The sequence below is a fragment of the Canis lupus genome, chromosome 36 (genome assembly GCF_003254725.2).
Source record: "Canis lupus dingo isolate Sandy chromosome 36, ASM325472v2, whole genome shotgun sequence".
Lineage (NCBI taxonomy): Eukaryota > Metazoa > Chordata > Mammalia > Carnivora > Canidae > Canis > Canis lupus.
Window position 1 is genome coordinate 7,331,804 of NC_064278.1, and position 21,408 is coordinate 7,353,211.

At 33.1% G+C, this 21,408-nt stretch overlaps 1 protein-coding gene across 8 annotated transcripts in view; it reads left to right on the top strand.

The window, feature by feature from the left end:
• SLC4A10 (solute carrier family 4 member 10) overlaps positions 1-21,408 on the top strand; it is a 286,086-nt gene that overhangs the window by 65,096 nt on the left and 199,582 nt on the right. For 4 of the 8 annotated variants that reach the window (XM_025471057.3, XM_049106286.1, XM_049106284.1 and 1 more), the window contains exon 1: positions 12,903-13,218. The exons of 1 other annotated variant lie outside the window; for it this stretch is intronic. In XM_025471057.3, the coding sequence (XP_025326842.1) occupies positions 13,138-13,218 (81 nt within the window). In that variant the 5' untranslated portion in view covers positions 12,903-13,137. Of the gene's footprint in view, positions 1-12,902; positions 13,219-21,408 lie in introns of those variants that run through there. 3 more of the 8 variants (XM_049106283.1, XM_049106280.1, XM_049106282.1) reach the window with 2 other exon arrangements.

Consider the following 21,408-nt stretch of genomic DNA (forward strand, 5'->3'; position numbering starts at 1 on the left):
ATTCAGATTCTTATCCAAGTTCTTTTTGGCATATTCGGCCTTGAGCACCCCAGGCTACTTAAAACTTTCTTGTTCTCCAAAGAAAGCAGTGGATTGATGGCGTAAACTGATTTTCAAAATAAATTTAAAAGTTCAATCTAAGCAACATCACTTCTTAATCCAGTAAAATATGGAAAGACAGCTGATACTGAGAATTTCAAGCAATTTGACATTTTTCCTGTGTCTTAAATCACAGTGTGTGAGCCTGCCTAATCCGTCTGCATTGCCCCCTCATGACTAATACAGAACCTTGCTTATTTGGTATTTTTAATACTTATGGCAGGTGCCATTTGTATCCAACAAGGTCTGGGGTCGGCATCATAGAATGAATTCTCTTACACTGGAATTTGAAAGAGGTAATAATCATATCAGTATACATATTTTTATATGAATATAGACCTATTATATATGTATGTATGTGTATATATAGACTACATGTATCTTAAATTGTGCTTCATTTTCTGCAATTATATATGATGCAGTGAGATGTAAGTATAAACTGTCATTGTACATAGAGAAAATAAAAAGTACATTTATACAAATTTAGCCCAACAGTTTATTAAAATTAAACTGCGTTCCCGTGGATGTATAATAATATTGTCCTCATTAAGAAAAAGCAAATATTATTGAAATTTTATGCACTCAAGTCTATGATTTTAAAGAATCCTAAAGTATATTTTCTGCTCTCAGGAGGTTTGTAATCTCATTGAAGAGATAGCTTTTCATTCTTTCTCAGGAAACATTAATTGAATGTTTGTATAAATTAAAAATTCTTTCTCTGGAGGAGTTTATAGGCTAAGAAATAACACATGTACATGAATGTTATGAAACAAGTTCATCAATGATAAACTGGCATAATAGAAATTCAAATAAAATGTTATGTGTTTGGAGGCCACATGCATAGGCTAAATGCCAAGTAAGTGAAGTTAATGACACAGAACTTCAGAGAGACTAGTAATGACCTAAGTACAGGGCCATTGAGGAAAACTTCACTTATAAGTTAAGACTTAAATTCTCCTTAAAAAGAAGAAAAAGCTTAGTGGAACCTACATTAACTCCAGAAGAAGGACTGTAAACATGTGGTTTCACACTTGGAATCAACCTTTTGCCTATTTAATAAATCAGCATTTTTCAGAGACTCTAACAAATTTTATGTGGGTATGGAAAAATATAAAATTACATAATTACTCAAAGAAAAATATGTACAAATAATTAAATATTGTGGTTCATTTTCCTATAGGCTGACATTTTGAATGTTGAACACATTTGACTCATTTCATTTTAAGAAAAATATTTCTTGTGTGCATTATCATAGAATTCTATTGCAGTGAGTTGCACCCCAAATATTGAGTATAGCTGCCTTGTGAGAATTAAACCTTAAAGCCAACACTTAATACATAAAGATATGAAACATTGCTTCAAAGGAACCAAATGACTTCCACCTAAAATAGTTTATTAAAATGAATTTGAGTATTAACATTGCTAAAGAAGAGGGAATAGTCAGAAGCCAGGAGAGCATGGTCAAAGGAAGACCACTGAGGCAAATTGATAGTTTCCATCAAGTCCAGAATAGGCAGTTGAGTGCATCACCTATCCAACTCCTCTTAGGAGTGACCTTCCTAGATATATATGGGGTATCTTTACACAGTCAAGTGTTTGAGTCATAACTAACTCATCTAGGTTTCATGCTATATTGGTAAACAAACTTCTCATTACAATTTGGCTCTTCACGGTGATGTACTAGAGAGACAGTACCTCAGTAGTCATATATACTAATAGATCTTAGTAAGCAAACAAAACTATTTCTATGGGTACAAGTTTAAGAGAAATACTCAAAACTTGACACATTTACTAAGGTAATGCCAGTAATTGAGGACTTTCAAGAGGCAGCTGGCTTTTCCAAGTGACACCTGTTTCCTTTTATTACTCACTTTTCCTACTTCTCCAATAATCTTGTTTAGAACACATGTGACTTTGAGACATCACTTATTACATATGACCTGATATTGTAGCTGCTTAGGGTAAATAAACAAGTCAAATCTGTGCGGTCAAGGAAACCAATAATTTGATTTTAGAAATTAAGCATGAAAATCTTCACAAGAGTTCAGACCCCTCAACTCTCATTAAATTTGTATGTACAACTCATACATTTGCACTATTCTTATCTGTATGGTATTTTTCCTCGAGATATACTTCAAGATGCCTAAGGCCCGATCTATACTTTAGTTGTTGTTGTTCTTCTTCTTCTTCCCTTTTTTAAAGATCTTATTTATTTATTCATGAGGGACACAGAGAGAAAGAGGCAGAGACATAGGCAGAGAGAGAAGCAGGCTCCATGCAGGGAGCCTGATGTGGGACTCGATTCTGGGACTCCAGAATCATACCCTGGGGCTGAAGGTAGACGCTCAACCGCTGAGCCATCAGGCGTCCCCATACTTTACTTCTTTTAGATCTCATGGTGTTAAAGCAGCCCATCATAAAATAAATGAATGAAATTCAGAAACTACAGCAGATTGTTAAAAAAAAAATTAAAAGGCTAGACAAAGTAGAGCCTTTCTGTTTCTGTGTATACTTTTTTATAGGAAGGAATTTATGTTAGAAGGGAAAGGAAACCCAAACATGGTAAGGACAAAGGCTTTAACAGAGAAACATGGAAATACAACTGTTTTGTTTGTGACTATGACCAGAATTATTTAGATTCTTGTTTGATTTGAGTTTGCTACTTCACTTAATTAATTTGAAACAGGATTTAAAACCTTCTTAACCCAATTTGAAACTTAAAAGTAACCATCAGTTAACAGGAAATAAATTTGCAGAATTTCTCTTTATACAGGTAATTGTCTCAGTTTAAAAGTATTGCTGAATGTAAATAAAATTGAGATAGTTTATTTCAAAAATCTTAGTATGTCAACACTAAATACTTTTTTGTATTTCTGTGCCTTGTTTTCATTATGGCTTTTATGCTAGATTCAATAATCTGTTTAAATCCATGTATCTATACACAAAAGGGATTGAATGTGAGATTGTAACTAAGCAAAATATTTGTGTATGTGAATATGATGCAGTGATTACTTTTTGTCCTCAAAGTGATAACAGTAAGATATCTGGAGTTCAATAAAATGGAGACTGAATAAATAATATAACTTTCAAATACAGAGAAATTAAGAATCCTAAGGTCAATTGAGTGGAAAAGAGATTCTTTTTCTTCCTCCCTTATTTCATGTTTCAGAAAACTTCTGTGCCACAAACTGAAATTGACTTTTAGCATGCCTATAATCAGCATTTATTTTGACTGCTATTTACAAAGTGACTCTTGTTGCTGATTTTTTTTTATACTGCTTTATTTGCTCGTGTATACCCAATAGTGATTGCTTTTGGAGGAAAAGAGAGAAGAGAATATTGGTGATTTTTAAATTCATTTTCTTGATGTTTTGTATTTAGTTTCATCACTTAGGAGGTATAATGTTGGAGACAGTCCTCCTTGGCTATCCTCTCAATTTAAAATTCCAGTGATAATAACTTAACAATTTAATGTTGTTCCTTAAGGACTTTTAGGTATATATTTAAAATGATTTATGTCTAAATTTTATCTTTTTAAAGATAATTTATTTGAGAGAGAGAGAGAATGCAAGCAGAGGGAGGGGCAGAGGGAGAGGGAAAGAATCTCACGCAGTCTCCCCACAAAGCACGGAGCCCGATGTGGGGCTTGGTCTCATAACCTGAGCCAAAATCAAGAGTCGGACACCTAACTGACTGAACTACCCAGGTGCCCCTTAAACTGCATTTATTTAACAAACATTTATTAACATTTAGAGTTTTCCTAGTATTTTGCTATTATAAATACTGTTGCCATAAATGTCATTGCACTTCTATCTTTGTGTTCTCATTCATTAGAATATTTTTTAGTAATTAAAATTTAAAAAAATTATTATGGCTCTATTTATAGTCAGGCTTATGGAACACTCTGATTAAATTAAAAAAGAGCTTCTTAAAAGGCTAATTCTTGCCTTCCACAACCCATAAACAGAAGAGAACTAGAATTTAACAAAACATTATCCAGTGACAGCAAATATCATGGCTGACATTTATTGTACTTCCCTTGTTTGAGTCATCTTTGAAACTGCTCTTCTATTTGCCATTAAGAGTACCAGTTTTGCAACAACCATCCCCACACAGGTATATTTTAGTGTCTGAAAAATGACAATTAAACTTCATTCTTTCACTGATTCTATAAATATTTTACAGGGGACTATGTTAAGTGTGATATAAAAATGAATCATACACAAATTTTTGTATTAAGAAGCTTAATAATTGAGAATGAGGAATAAAATAAGGCCATGCATACTCTAATAGAGCAAGTGCTTCAGAAAAGTCAGGAAGGAAAGTTGGGAATTCAAGAGCTGAGACAGAGGGAAAATCAAAAACATCTGATTAGGGAAGGCTTCCCTCCTGGATGATGTGTTTTTTTTAAACTTTGGTTCATAGATAAGATCTAGATCCATGGAATAAAGGAAAAAGCATTCATTCTGACAACAACAGTTTTTAAGGACTTACTATGTTGTAGGTGAGCACTGAGTGAATCAAGCACTATATATTTTTAATTCCTCTAATCTTCAAAGAACACTACATAGCTGGTATTCTTGTTATTTCCATGTTAAATATTATAACTTGTAAAATATGCTACAGTTAAAAAATGCAGTACCACGATCTGAACCAAGATCTGCACTTAGTAGCATGAGCAAAGCTAAATGCTTTCAAGCACAGAATGATTATTGGGAATGGTAAGCCCTTGGATGTAGGTGGAGTATCAGACAGCTAACAGAGAACACTGCTAAGATCGGAAAGTTCTGTCAGAGTGAGACTGTAGAGGTCATTAAATGATAGAGTAGGACATTTGTAAAAAGTTTTTGACTAGGCAGTAACAGTAGTTTTAGATAGGTTGAAAATAATAAAGACTAAAAAAAGTTGTTGGATTTGGTAACTAGCTGGTCATTAGCATATTAATTACATTTATTTAGTAATTATCCTGTGCCAGGATTGTGAGACAAATGCTGCCAAAATTGAGAATAATGAGGGTAGAGAAATGGCCGCTGGATAGAGTAGAGGGAAAGGAACTGGCCGTATTCTATTATGTACTTTCCTTCCTAACTTTAGCTTACCAACTTTTTCAGTGATTCACTGATTCTTCTTTCCCCTTTCTTGATCTTTTATGTTGGTACACAATGCTAATTGCCTTATATATATTTTCTTATTTAACCTTACAAAAAATTCTACAGGAGAGATAACATTATTAATTGTATTTTGCAGATGAGAAAACTGAGGCTAGGAGCTTAAGGAACTTGCTCATGGTCACTAATTGGTGAATTAATCAAAGTTTGTCTGACTTCCAAGCCACTATAGTGTAAAAGTTGTGTTATATCCTTGAATTAAAAAAACATACTTCTGTGTCTATATAGTTATCTGGAGTGTCTGTATTGGCATCTTCATGTCTTGAAAACTCTACTCAGTTATATTGAGTAGACAATACTTCTGATTGTTTCATAATCTTATACTATTTTTTTTTTACTTCCTTGTCTTTTTTTGGGGGGAGGAAGAGAATTTAAAGCCAGCTTTCTTAGAATAAGAGCAAAGATTTATTCAGCAATTACTTTATGCTAGGCACTGTTTTAACTGCCTCATATGTATTTATCACACTTAATTCTTGCAACAGCTCTAGTAGGATTATCATTATTTAACATTAAAAAAATGAGACAGAGAGTACACACAGAACCCAAAGTTATAGAACCAGGATTTGAACTTCACAGTCTGTCTCTATAGCCTGTGCTTTGAACCACAAACCTATGTGTGTCCTTTTGAAAAATAAAGGGTGGGCTATGAGGTGTTTTAATTTTTTTTCAGTGTTTTTTTTTTTTTTTTTTTTTTTTCTGTTAAAAATGATATGTAGGGGCACTGGGGTGGCTCAGTCAGTTAATCGTCCAACTCCTGGTCTCCACTCAGGTAATGATGTCAGGTGATGGGACAGAGTTCCCTACTGGGCTTTGAGCTCAGCTCAGCAGGAGTCTGTGTAAAGGTTCTCTCCCTCTGCCCCTCCCCCAGTCACACTTGCATGCGAGCACTCTCTCTCTCTCAAAACTAACCTAAATATATCTTTTAAAAAATCATATTTATTAATGGCCTGTGACCCAGTTTACATTGAGATGGAAACTGTCTTCAATTTCCATGTACTTTAAGTACATTTTTAGTATTACCAAAATTACACTTTAATAATGGGTAAGTCTCTCTTTTTTTGAAAAAGATTTTATTTATTTATTCTAGAGAGACACAGAGAGAGGCAAAGACATAGGCAGAGGGAGAAGCAGGCTCCATGCAGGGAGCCTGATGTGGGACTTGATCCCGGGATTCCAGGATCAAGCCCTGAGCCAAAGGTAGACACTCAACTGCTGAGCCACCCAGGCATCCAATAATGGGTAAATCTATGAGAAAGCTTCACTCAAAAGATCGTTATTTTATTGATTTTTTAAAACAGTGATATCTTTTAAAGATCAAGTACATTGTGAATTTTTCTTTATGTTTCCCCTCATTCACTTAGCCCTGGCATAAGTGGTGCTTGGGGAAAATAAATTAACACACACACACAATTTGTCTTACACATGGTATTTTTGAGACTCAATGGTTCTCCTGAGTGGTTTCTTGGTTAAAGATAATATTTAATAACCATTTGAAAGATTTCAGGAGGCCACAAAATCCATCTTTCTGTTTGTATGTTTCATAGTTTGGAAGAGTGAATTAGCATTGTACTGGGTGAATTATTCTTCATCTTTAGATTCATTCATTCCATAGATGTCACAGAGAAAAAAATAAAGACTAATTTTGTATTTGTAATTGCATTTTTAAAATGAAGTATAGTCAATATACAATGTTATATTATTTTCAGGTGTATAACATAGTGATTTGACAATTCTGTGCATTACACAGTGCTCACCATCTGTCACCATACAAAGTTATTATGGTACTGCTGTCTATATTCCCTATGCTGCATTGATTTTTATATATTTTTTAATTTTTTCCTGTGCTGCACTTGGTTTTAATTCGTTAACTTTACTATTTTTAGTACCATTTATTCCAAGGTTGCTGTTTGCTTTATAATCTTAGGGTATATTCCTTAGAGACTAGTGTTATATCTTTGTGTATATGTATAGAAACAGAGAAGCTTATTTTTTCTAAGTTTTTGTTATTGTTGTTAGAAAATGTATAAACAAAACTGTATTTGGTTTAATTATCCTAATTTAAGTCTTTGTCTTAATGTATGCCCAGTTTTCCTTTATTTTGATATTAACACATTGAGACTGTTATTCTACATAAAGATTATGTGATAATACCCAGTTCTGGCAAGGCAATGAAGAAATAAGATGTTTTTGTTGGAGAATGTAAATGGACATAACCCTTCTGGAGGGTAATTTGGCAGTTTTTATCCAAAACTTCAAAAATATTTATGCTTGGTCCAGTAAGTTTACTTACTCCAATTTATTCTAAGGAAGTAGAAAATATATATAAGGCTGTTTCCAGAAAGTTGTTTATTGTGCTATTATTTATTATATTGAAAAATGGAAAAAAAAACCTAATATGTCTAAGAATAGGGATTTGGTTAAATGTAGTTTGGTACCTCTATTTGATAGAATTACATTTAGTCATTAAACATTGTTATAGAAAACTTCTTTCACATAACATCGAAGCTAGTGTGAGAACTGATTTGCCAGAAACAGTCTGTACCAGCATTAACTCAATAGAAATAGTGTGAAATTAAACAGTCACACACATGTATAATAATAAATGATATGCAAGGCACATCAGTAATTTTTTATTTTTTAGAGACAGGGAGGGTGAGCTAGCAGGGGAGGGGCAGAGGGAGAGGGAGAGAATCTTAAGCAGACTCCACACATAGGGCAGAGCCCACCGCCATGGGACTTGTTCTCACGACCTTGAGATCATGATCTGAGCCAAAATCAAGAGTTGGATGCTTAACTGACGGAGCCACCCAGGGGCCCTTAAGAATGATTTTTAAAGTATAGATAACCTGGGATCCCTGGGTGGCTCAGTGGTTTGGCACCTGCCTTTGGCCCAGGGCGCGATCCTGGAGACCCGAGATCGAGTCCCACGTCAGGCTCCCTGCATGGGGCCTGCTTCTCCCTCTGCCTGTGTCTCTGCCTCTCTCTCTCTCTGTGTGACTATCATGAATAAATAAATAAAATCTTAAAAAAAAATAAAGTATAGATAATCTAATAGAAGTAGATTTGAATATTTTCATTAAATTAGAGTAGAAATATGAGTCAAACATTAGGGAGACTGAAATTTGAGGAATAATTTTTAGTGGAAAGAGAAAGCATATGAGAAGAGTAGTTGTTCAACTTTAAAATACTTCTCAGAAACTTTTTTCTATTTTTATTAGAAAAATCATGAATTCTGGGATATATATTCATAAAATAAGTCATGTTGGGGGCTGTCTTTTAAAATTCACTATTTCATCTCTTTTTTTAGTGTATATTTTACATAGTCATGATTGTACCACATAAGTATATTTGGGATCTTGTTTTTCACTTATTCTATGATCCACATTTTCCTTTGTCATTAGCATCTTTCATTCATAATACTCAGTGGTTGCATGGCATTTCATTTTTGTTATAATTTAATTAAACTTTTTCTTATATTCCTGTTTTTTCTCTTATAGTGTGGCACTAAACATCTTTGTACATTAACCTTTATCTGCACTATTTATTTGGACAGATTCTTTAAACTGGATGTACTGGAAAGATTAAAATATTTTTAAGTAACTTTTCCAAATTACTTTGAAAAGTTGAACTATTTTATGATTTTTAAAGCAGTAATATATAAAACAAAGTTTTTCAGAGGTATTCTTTGAAATAAATTATCTTTAAATAAAAATAAAAATAGATGCTTTATGATAAAAATATACTTTAATAAAAACCTTTTGATTCTTATGGATATGTTTCTGAGGTATTTACTATGTTTCACAATCTACCAAAAATGTATGAAACTATTAAAATGGAAGTTACTTTAATTAATGAAGAGAAACTACATTATTACAAAGATATAATCAAAAGACTGTGATTTTATTGTTGAAAATGTGAAACTAGGAGACAGAAATTCTGAATTCTGCCATTGGTCCTGCTATTAGCTGACCTTGGACAGGTCACTTCTCTAAATTTCAGCTACCTTATCTGGAAAGACGGCTTTGGATCACATACTTCCTGAAAGTGAAAAATAGAAGCTAAGTATGTATTGATTATTGTAAAGCTCTTGCTGTTTTTAAGATGCTGATCATTTATTATTTGGTATAGTCTGACAGTCAACAAATCATTAACTACATAAAGTTAGTTTTGATTTATGCTTTTTACTCTTTTGGTTCTTTCTTCATTCAGACTAAGGGGTTCCTTTGTTATGGCTTTGGCTTTGTTAGATTTGTTAGGGAAATTGTAGAAGCATTGTGCCTTACTATTACAAGAATACCTTAACACTGTATGAGTAGCGATTTGTATGAATAATTTTTTTTCACAGAGCAATGGTCATCTAAAAAAATGGATATCTATTTTTTTTGATTGGTTAGTCCATGCTAAATTATTATTAAGTGGGTCAAATAATGAAGTATAAATACATAACTTTTCCATTTAAATTATTTTGTCAACTAGATGGTAGAGAAATTAAAAGCTTTGTATTCCCAATTTCATATTTTTATTGCAGAGATTAAGTGTGTTGGCAAGAAAACTCTGAAGAAAATTAGATTATATATACTAATTAATAATGTCCATGAAAACAAAGTTTATATCCGTGTTATGACAAAGTATGTGAAAGAAAATCTCAATTTTTTGTTTATTTCTCGTTTATTTAGTTATTTATAGTAACTGTTATGCACAATATGAGAAGACAGAGATGAAAGATAAAATAAGACTTCTCACAATTTTCTGGCTATTTTATAAAAACTAGTTATATACACATGAAAAGGATAAATAACAATACAACAGAGCATGTGATGAAAGTATATTGATTGTCAAATTGAAATCTGTAATAAAGGAGAAGGTTAGGGAACCAATCTTACATTTCTCTCTCCCTCATTTTTCACAATCCCCATATCCTCTCTTTTAACTAAAAATTGGATAGATCACTAAAAAGTGATAGATCTAGAATCTATCAGTTTCTTTCCACTTCTATTGCTACCATTTTTGTTTAGACCATATATCCCCTGACCAAAATTACATACCTTGTCTCTCTTTCTTCAGTTTTGTTTTATATACCTGTTTCTATGCCATAGCCAGGGTAATTTAAAACTACAAAAGTGGTTATGTTTGATGGCTTCTCATTCCCCTAAGGATAAAGCTCAATGACTTCTAAGCTTTAAATGGTTTCTAAAGCTTCCTGTGCTTGGACTTTGGCTCATTCTTCTAGTCTTATCTCTCCCTTCTCTCCCACTTACCCTACATGGCCCAACCACCTGTATTTACCACTCTTGAATTGACCAGAATCTCACTTAAGGAGATACATTCTGATCCCTAGACTAAGGTCAGATGCCCTGTTACTGCTGTTATATTGCCTCCTAATTCTTCTATTAAAACAAATCGTGTTTAAAACTTAATTATCTGCTTTTGTGATGGCATATTTTGTGTTGTCAGGAAGTCTCTAGCACTTATATGGTGTCTGAACATAGAAGGTGTTTGATATTTTATACATTAAAGAATTAAAATAGAAAGGGAGATCATGTCGTTTAGGAGGATCTTATTGAGAAGGTAGGTCTTTGAGAACGAGTTCCTAGTTTGATTACAAGAGAGAAAATACTGCATAGATAAATGATGTTTCCCTACATCTAATTTTCATCCAGGTGTGTAATTGTATACATACAGCCAAAATACAAAATTCTTTGTCTGGACTTGTGCAATTAGAGTAGCAGCTTCTCTAAAGAGATAGCGTGGCTCAGGCTATTAAATCAAATTTCTTAATTTTTTACAAAACAATTGTATATATTTTATGTGTGATAACTGTTTTTTCCAGATATATTGAGATATAATTGACATAGAATGTTGTGTAAGTTTGAGGTGTAAACATGTTGATTTGATACACTTATATATAGTAAAATAATTATCACCAGAGTGTAACTTTCAAGTACGTAATACTATATTATTAACAATAATGACTATGCTGTACATTAGCTCTCCAGAATTTATCTTCTAACTGGAATTTTGTACTCTTTTATCTCCCCTTTTGTCCCAATTCCTCCACCTTTTCCCCCACCGCCAGCTTCTTAAAGAAGCACAATCTTTTAAGATTCATTTTGACTAGTCTCCATGATAATGCATTTTATTATGCATCAAATGTCTTGAGTTGGAGAAGGGAGATTATACTGAGGTATTAGTCTACATTTATCGAAAACATTTTCTCTAAGCACTTTAGCTATCATTAAATTTTATTTAGTTTATTTCACAAGTTTATAAACAAAATTTTCATAGGTATATAAGTAAAGTCTTCATTAACTCAGGCTATGCATAATGTGAAGGCTGTTTTAGGATAATAATACATTGTGCTTGGTGTCCTGATTTTGAATTCAGTTAAATTGGTTATAATTTTAGTCTATTTTATATTTCTAAAATACAATCTTTCATCACATGGTAAAGAAAATATTTCCAATATTACACTGAATGTTAACTAACTGGAATTTAGTATTTAGAGTACCCCCCCCAAGAGAAAATATTTCCATTTATAATTTTAGAGGATATTGTTTTTCTTTCTTTCCTGATTCTGCTATGTTGTGGTGAAAGAAAGCGTAAGACCCTTGCTGAACACAAATAAGATGTAGTGAAAAATCACAATAAAAATGCCTATAGGGGGAATCCCTGGGTGGCGCAGCCTTTGGCCCAGGCGCGATCCTGGAGACCCGGGATCGAATCCCACGTCGGGCTCCCGGTTCATGGAGCCTGCTTCTCTCTCTGCCTGTGTCTCTGCTTCTCTCTCTCTCTCTCTGATGACTATCATAAGTAAATAAAATTAAAAAAAAAATGCCTATAGGTTACATAGGTTTTGCTCCTAGGGTTAACCATGAGGTCTTGGAATTTGGCAATAGCACATTGTGTATATAAAACTCTTTGTGTATATAGAACTCTTTAGAAGAAGATGTTAAAATATAAAAGGTATTTTGATTTGAAGCATGTTGGTCTAAAGAATATGAAATAAAAATGAAGTTCTTGAGAGGCCCCTAGGTGGCCCAGTTAAGTGTCCAACTCTTAGTTTTGGCTCAGATCGTGATCTCAGGGCTGTGAGATGGACCCCTGCATTGGGCTTAAAAGACCCCTTCTTTTTCTCTCCTTCTGCCCCTTTCCCTTTCCTCCAAATAAATAAATAAATAAATAAATAAATAAGTCTTTAAAAAATGAAGTTATAGAGAATTAAAGGTAAATATGCACTTATCTATTTATCAACTGTTAAACGCAGTTTTCAAGATGCTAGAATAAAAATTTTTCATATTTAGGACTTCTAATTTTGATGGGTTGGATGAATAATGATACATATGGTTTGGAGGAAAGATTCCTTTAAAAGAGAGTACAATTTGCTTATTAAATCATTATACTAAAGCTTAATCATGTAGAAAAATCCTGACTAATAATTAAGAATTGATATTTTAACATGGCATTTTCAGCAGACACATTGGATACTTAATTAAGTAGAACATTGCTTATTTTTTAAAGGATTGACAACATTAAACTCTTTTTGGCAAGTGACATTTTTATAGTAGCAGAAGTGGGAAACCTAAAGGATGTGGCTCATTCTCTGTTTGGATGATACAGATTTGCTCCAAGCAGTAAGCTTACTGTTTTCAGACAGCATTAGCAGCCTCAGCAAATACAACTGTGTCATCCTGCCTTAATACTGGGTGTTTGTAACTGCAGAGGAGACGATAAACAATATATGAGATTTTGTATCTTCTTGATGGCTTAAACAGATACTGATGGGACAGATCTGCTGTTTGATGTTTTCTTCACTAGCCCTGAAGATGCTGAGACATAGAGATGGCTGTGATTATCTTTTATAAGACAGGAAATGCAATCTTTAGGGGTTTCTGGAAATAGAAAGGTCATGCAGTCTGGAACCTGTGAGCCTTTTCAATCTCTAAGTCATCAGGTATGACCTCATGAATTATGATGATACTATTAGATTGTAGGGTTACTGCTTTTTCTAGCTCTTAGTCATGTAGAATATATTAATCAATGTAATTGTTTATTATTATCAGATTTTTCTTAGGATATTTGAATATCTGATATTTATAGAAATAGACAACAGCTGAACAATATGAATTTTAGAAATGTGTGTGTGTGAGTTCGTGTTTACTTTAGCTTTCTTTTTTGGGGATGTGGGGAGTAAGGAAAGAGATTCTTTTTTGTGATTAAAAGCAAGGTTTGGGGCTCTACAGATTTTTCCAGATTAAGCCTGATTCTGTACAAATTGCATTTCTTATTTCGAATGATAAAAATTGCATAATTCAAACTGAGAAAGATATATCATAGCTAGCTAGCAGCTTATAGATAGTGACATAATAAAAAGATTTTTTGTCTGGAATTTCTTAAGAACAGAAATATTGCCACCATTGTAGTGTGTAACCACACAGTAATTCAAGTTTGATGAGTAGAATCATGTTTACCAGAATCTGAGCTATAAGCTGATTTCCTGAAATTTGTATTTCAGTATCTGAACTGTTTTAAAAGGCAAACATTTAAAGTATTTCTCAGATCTATTGAAATAATGATGCTCTTGGTCCTCTTAATGTAGATATCTGCTTAAGGCATTGTTTATAGCTGAAAGCAGATGATAAATCTGTTTTTTGTTTTTCCCTTTGTTTTTTTACAAAGAATGCTTGTGACATTTAAGCTTAAGATTTTTCTGATCCGGAGATACTCCGCATTAGCTTACTTTCATTTTCAAAATGAAAAGGCTTGACTACATTATGCATGTTAATTACAAAGAGTAGAGAATCGTCAGAGCAAAGAATTTGGATTTATATGTCCACTTTATCCTGAAGCTCTGGTATTTATTTTAAACTATTTTTATCGAGTTATAATGCATTTAACTTTGTTTTGTATAGCATTTCCTCAGAATTACATACTTGGGCAAGAAAACGTGCCTGTGTTCGACATTCCAGTTTTGAAAAGATATTTCATTTTTTAAGATTACGCATAATTAATTCTTCCTTAATTTTAGAGGATTTGTCAGATACTTGACTAGGTATTGCATATTCAATGAGTAAAAGAAGAATGTTGCAGCATTTCTCAACAGAAAGATAAGTTTTGTCTTCATGATTCTGTAGTATGGTTAGGACGTAATACCTCATCAGGGTGATGCTATAGTAATAAAAATGAATATGTTTATCAGAATACAGAATTGGGACTCTAAATCAGTGATTTAATTCGGTTAAGGGGTTAGTTTCTTCTTTTTAATTAAAAACACATTAAAAATTATACCTACTGATATTGGCTATAATTTATATGTTATTCAGGCTACTTAGCCAGCTTATATTCTTATTAGTAGGGAAGATTGCCATATTCTTAAGCTTGATTAGTTTTGGAATGATTTGAATATACCTTTTAGTTGCTACAAAACCTGTTTAATCTGTTAGAATTTATTTCCAGTATTTGCATGTATTAGTCGCTATGAGTACATTCTGTTTCTTGGCATTGTTTTGGGATTCCTCTAGGTATTGGTTTTACAGCATTCTGCTATTTTTCACCGTATTTATGACCTTTCAGAGGAACTAAACCGTAAAGATTTTTGGTTACTTTCCTTGAGTAGCACTTTACAGATTTCCAGTAATTTTGTAAGGTGAAAAAATTACTGCCTTAGAATTGTCATTTCTGTCACAAATCACAAACAAATTTCTCTCTGTTGCTATGTCAAAATGTATTACCTTAAAAAGTAAAGATTGGTTATAATGTCACAGACAGTTAAATTTAATGTCAACCTTTTTCCACATGCAGCAAGATGATCTTGACCTTTTGGATGGAATTGATTGTAAATCTGTCCAGTAATGATTGGTCATCTGCTTTTTACAATGGCTGCCTCTGTCTTTACTATTTGTAAGCTGTCTATAAGTAACTATTTGAGTAATTGTTCAGTTTGGTCAGCATTATATAGAAGCTGATCATTTGCACAATGCTGTATTTGGTGTTGTGAGAAATACAGAGAAGAAAAAGTTGTTTTTTGCTTTCAAGGAGATTATAAGAAAATGTACACAATAAGCCATGCTTATGTTTTGAATTGGCTTTTCAAAGATGGTATGCTACAATCAGTTTTAACTTCATATAAACTGATGAATCCTTGGATAAGTTACATATAACACTTTTTCTTTTCATGTACATTTCTTGGTATTAGAGAAATAAAAGATTGGATCAAACTGTATAATTATTTCATAATTTTGATAACTGTATCAAATTATTTTATAATGCATATTTTGCTATAACAAGGCATTATAAACTGTGAATCAATAAAATAATTTTGTATGTTTTGTTAGCTGTAGTTGGCAATTGATGTTGAGAATAAGATGGATCTAGCTCATTGGCAGGAAACAGAAGCAAGGACCTCAAGAATCAGCTTAAAACAGTGATGAGACCAGGTCCAATCTAATTACGTATTATGGAAGGGAGCTTTGACTTCATAGGGATTAAACTTTGGAAATAAAGAGTAGAAAGTTTAGGAGTGTTTGAGCTAACTAGGTCACTAGAGAGTTTTTTTCAATAAAATGGGGGGATAGGATTCACTTCACGTTTTGAGAAAGGGACTTGTATTGATGTAGGTCTTAGCCAGCTAGCTATTGGACCTCCAGGCACCACTTCTTTTCTCCTTCATACCAGTATGCTGGCTGACAGTAGCAGGGAGGTGGGGGAGCAAATGGAAAAGCCTTGTTTCCCACAGAATCCTAAACTGGGGCATGTTGCCCAATAGTGTCTCAAAAATGCTTGTTTCCTTGTATTAGAGCAACAGAAAATTGATAATGCAAATTCTTCTGGTTTATAATAGCTAGCTGGCTGCAGTAAGAGGTGGTAAGTATGGTGGTTAAGAATCTGGGCTTCATGTTTACTGGGTTCAGATCTTAGCTATACTACCCTTACCAGCTATATGATCTTGGGCAAGTTACTTAACATTTCTGGGTATCAGTTTCCTTATTTGTAATATAGAGATAGTAATGGTACCTGCCTCAAAAAGTTATTGTTAAGACCAAGTGAGATAATGTATATAAATTATTTATAAGACTACCTGGTATATAACAAGAACATTATTACCAAAACTTTTGTTGACAAAACATTAGTGTATACTCTATAAGCTAAGATGTATTATTGGCACGTGCTGGTAATGGTAGTCATGCAGTTTAGTTTCATTACCTCTTCTTTATTCTCCTTATCAAATAAGGGATTCAGTAAAAAACATATGGTACACTGAAATGAAGTTGGCTATAAAAATGCAAACAAAGAAGGACATCCTATATCTGATTAAATTCTAATATTTACTGATTATAGGAATAATCAGTAAAAGCGTTATGTTTAAAGTTTTTTTTGCATCTAGTTATTAGGCTGACTTAAACTTTTATTAGTAGTCTGTGTATAGATTCTTTGCTTTCTTGTATTATACCAACCACTTCATTAATGGCAAAAAAGATTACTGGACATTGGCAGATCTTCATTAGTTGTAGTTGAAGATTAAAATTTAGGAGAAAAAAATCCAAGTTTAAAAAAATAATAGAGAAGTTATATAGCTTAGATGTAATGATCTGAGTTATTTTTTAATCATTAAAAATGTCCAGGACAAAAACCTTCACTGAAAGTTAAACACAACTTGTTTTATTTGTCTTAGTTTTATTTTAAATTTTATTTGTTAATAAATATTTTTATTCTAGATGAAAGACTAAAATGACATGTGCTATAAATACAATACTGTATATGAATAGAACAATTTATGTTCCTATTTGATAGAGTATGCTATTTTGAATTGCTAGTGTTTATTAATGTAAAAACATCTATAGTTGACCCCTGGGCAATGGGGTGGGGGGTATAGTTAGGGTTGCTGATACCTTGCACAGTTGAAAATCTGTACATAACTTTGACTTCCCTAAAACTTAACTACACAGAGCCTACTGTTGGCTGAAGTCTTACCGATAACATAAAGTCAATTTTATCTGTTAACGCCTATTTTATCTGTTATATATATTACATACTGTATTCTTACCACAAAGTAAGCTAGAGAAAAGAAAATGTTAAGAAAATCATGAAGAAGAGAAAATATATCTGTAGTACTGTACTGTATTTATTTCAAAAGTATCCACATATAAATGGACCCATCCCCTTCAAACCCATGTTGTTCTCTTAAGCTCCAGAGTCCAAGTGAGTAATTTGATATTTGGATGAAGTATAAATGCCTAAATGTTACATTTTATGATATCTTTGCATTTTAGTTCTAGTCTCTTGAGCAATTTCCTCAACATGCAACTATTTCCCCCACATTGGCACTGGGTCACTCGAATCTCAGTACAATGCCATTTCTTCAAACAAACAAAAAATCCCACAAAATCCCGTGATGTTCTAGTGAGCATAGTATTGGGCAAAGATATAAAGACTAATAGGTCTTTGCTTCAGGAAGTCACAAGTAGTGAGTCGTAAACACTAAATACAAGTAACTGCAACAGAATGTAAAAAGTAGTGAGATTCTTAACGATTCAAAAGAGAGAAGAAAGAGCTCAAATTGTTCTGCTGTGAATTCAGTAAGCAGAGTATTTCAACCTGGGTAGGTAGAAGAGAGGGGAGGCTACATGAGGAATTAGGGAAGTTTGGAAAAATTAGCATTTGAGATAGACCTTGAAGACTGGCCAAGAAGGGGAAAGGTCATTTTGGGCAGAAGAAACAACATTAACAGCAACGGGGGAACAGAAAGCAAATAATACGTTTGAAAAGTATGGAGTAGTTCATTTTGGCTGTAGTCTGGTGGGGGTAATTCAGGCTAACACAGGAAGGTTTGTTGGGACTAGATAGTACAGGGTCTTGAATGGTAGATTATGATTTATAAACTGAGAACATTTCTGTGCTGATCTACTTCTTCTTGGAAGAAAAAAAAAACAACAAAAGAGCAGCACCTATATTTTGCAGTCATTCTTAGAGCTCTAACCCTCTTGAGACTTTGAAAATGAAAATTAAATTCCTGAGTAGATTTAGTAGTTAGTGGACAAGGTAGGGGGTAGAAGCAAAATGAAGGATTTTAATAAAATTCTCTATCAAAATTGCACGTGAGAGCATTTCTGTCTATCCACAACCACTCAAAAGTCCTAGATTTCAGATCCTAAGAGACCTCCTGCTTGTCCTTGATGTAAACTCTATTTTATTGGTAGGTAATCTGATTTAGCTTTGGCTTTATTTTTGACATTTCCTAGACCAAGGATAATCTAGAGGGATCATTTTAATGCAATGAATATACATGTCACTATGGTGAATATTTGGATAATAAGGACTTTGCTTTAGGGAAAATTGGAAATAGAAATGCTATTGATAATCATGGAAGTCATAGGGTTGTTTTAGCTTTACTCTTTGTTCATTTAGAAATGATACAGTAAACCATCATTGCTAAATACTTTTAATATTGCCTTTAAATCTCCTCCATGCACCAGAGCATTTCAATATTTCCTATGGTTAGTAAAAAATCTGGGTAACATCCAAGAGCAGATTTCCTTTAGATGTGACAGCTGGGGTGTGACTTTGTTATCAGACCCAGGAAGAGGATATTTGTGCATGGGAATTGTGAAAAAATTGTAATTGAATACTCTTACTTAGCACATTATCCATATAAAGTATGTCAGACGTGAAACCCATGGAATACCACAAGAGAGTAAAAATGAAATTGGGCACAATAACTCTTCTGGCTTTATTTTTAGCAGACCCATATAATTGACAATATTCCGTTTCTTTCTGTAGAAGTCTGAATTACTTGAAAACCCCATTTGCTAGTTCTTGTGAGGTTGTTCTTATTAACCTTTATGCTTCCCATTGCCTGGGAAAGAGTCATTTTGTAGTAGGGACCCAACAAAATTTTAGTTCTTGTTTTAGAATCAGATCCATTTCTGGGAAAAAACTTAGAGATCATTGGACTTTGCATTGCTTTAAAACATTTAAAACTTTAAACATTTTTTTATCAAGAAGAAAAGTAAGTAAAAGACATTTAGTGATGTCCTCACCCCCCTCTTTAAAAATGGTAATATTGAAAATATTTCTTTATTAAACCCTTGTTTCTAAAAGGCAAAAGAGCCTAGTTTCAATGAAGTACATTGCCAGATGTGCTGCATATAACTGTGTACATATACTTCTATCCATTTTTTAAAAATATTTATTTATTTATTTTAGAGAGAGAGAGAAAGAGTACAAGTGGGAGGGGCAGAGGCAGAGGGAGAGAGCGTGGAGCCCGACATGGGGCTCCATCTCACAAGGTTGAGATCATGACCAAGAGTTGGTTGCTCAACTCACTGTGCCACCCATTTCTTTTTTAAGAAGATTTTTCATTCAATCTCAAAAGAATTTGAGTCATTGCATAGTATAGAGGGAGGCAGCATAACATAGTAGTTAACAGCTAGAGTTTTTGTGCTGGATCCCTTGTTTGGATCCCTTATTTTACACTTCACGGGCAGTATTATTTCAGGAACATTACCTGATCTCCATTTTCCTCAGTATTGTCATCTGTAAAATGGTGATGCTAAATTATTAATCCCTAGAGTTCTAATGAGAATTGATTGAATTAATCAATACAAGTAAGGCACTGAAACAATGTATAGCTTAACAAATATTAATTATTACTTCCCACTTACATTAGGAACTTATGTATATACAAACACATGTTTAGCACACATATGCGTACATACACCTATATTTAGTGTATATGTGTGTGTATACACATATATATACTTTAATTGTATGTAGTATACTAAGACACTAAGTAGCTTGCCTAAGATTAAAATTGCTAGCAAATGATAGGATGATATGGGACTCAAGCCAGAAAATCTAGCTCTAAAGCTCTTGCTCTTAATCACTGTGTTATATTGCTTAGGGTCATGTACACTTGAATTAGATAGTCACGTGTAAGTTAGTATCTCCTAAATGCCAAATTGAGATAAGAGATGTCAAGGCAAACTGAAACTGCTGTGGAAGACTTCACAGAAGAGGTGTTAGCTTACTTTCATCATACACTTTTTTGATTTCTCTTCCACTACATAAAAAATACATGTAAAGTCATTAGCATAAATCCTGCCATAGTGCACAATAAATTCTAGTTTATTATCATCATAATATTTCTCATAATTTCGTCTCAATCTTCTCTAATTGGTGCAATGTACTATTTGAAAATCATGTACTAATTTATAATTTTTTTCAAGATAATGTTCAGAGTTCAGATAAATGAGAATATATAGTATTTGTCTTCCTCTGACTGCTTTATGTCACTTAGCGTAATGCCCTCAGTCCATCCATGTTGGCACAAATGGAAGATTTCTTTCTTTCTCATGGCTGAATAATATTCCATTATATTTATTTTATCCATTTATCTACCATTGGGCACTTAGGTTATTTCCCTATCTTGCATATTGTGAATAATTTGACAATGAACAGAGGAGTGCAGATAGTTCTTTGAGATAGTGATTTTATTTCTTTTGGATATATACTCAGAAGTGGAATTGTTGCATCATATGGTAGTTTTATTTGTAATTTTTTTGTGGAATGAGGAAGTGATTTTGAAACTTAGCCATCTTGAGTTAAACTTAGTCTAAATTCTATTAGATAGAGACAGACTCTCTCAAACCTTTTAAAATACTGTCCTTTTTGCATATAATGCCTTTGGCTCCTCATTTCTCTTTGTTTTTGTCTGACTCACTCTTTATTATGCCTCAAGATTATTTAGATTAAGCATTGCCTCCTATTGAAACATTCCCTTATTCCTTCAGAATGAATTAGGTGTTTTTCCCTAATGTTTCTCTTGATTCCAGTATTTACCTTAAGTGAAGCCCAATACATTCTGTATTATAGTCATTGATTTTTCCTGTCTTCACTATGAACTGCTTAAGGGCAAAAGCAGTGTCTTATTTCTTTAAAGCTAACACAAATAATTTTTAATACACAAATTAACAAAAATAAATTTTTGTTGAATAACAAAATGGGGAATTAATATGAAAAGTTCATGTAAAAATATAGCCTAGGTCACTTTGGACACCATTAGGAATTTACATCACCTGAGGTATATAAGTAGGGTGGAACCAGACTGAAGTATTCTAAAATTAAATTAAGGAATTATAGATTTATG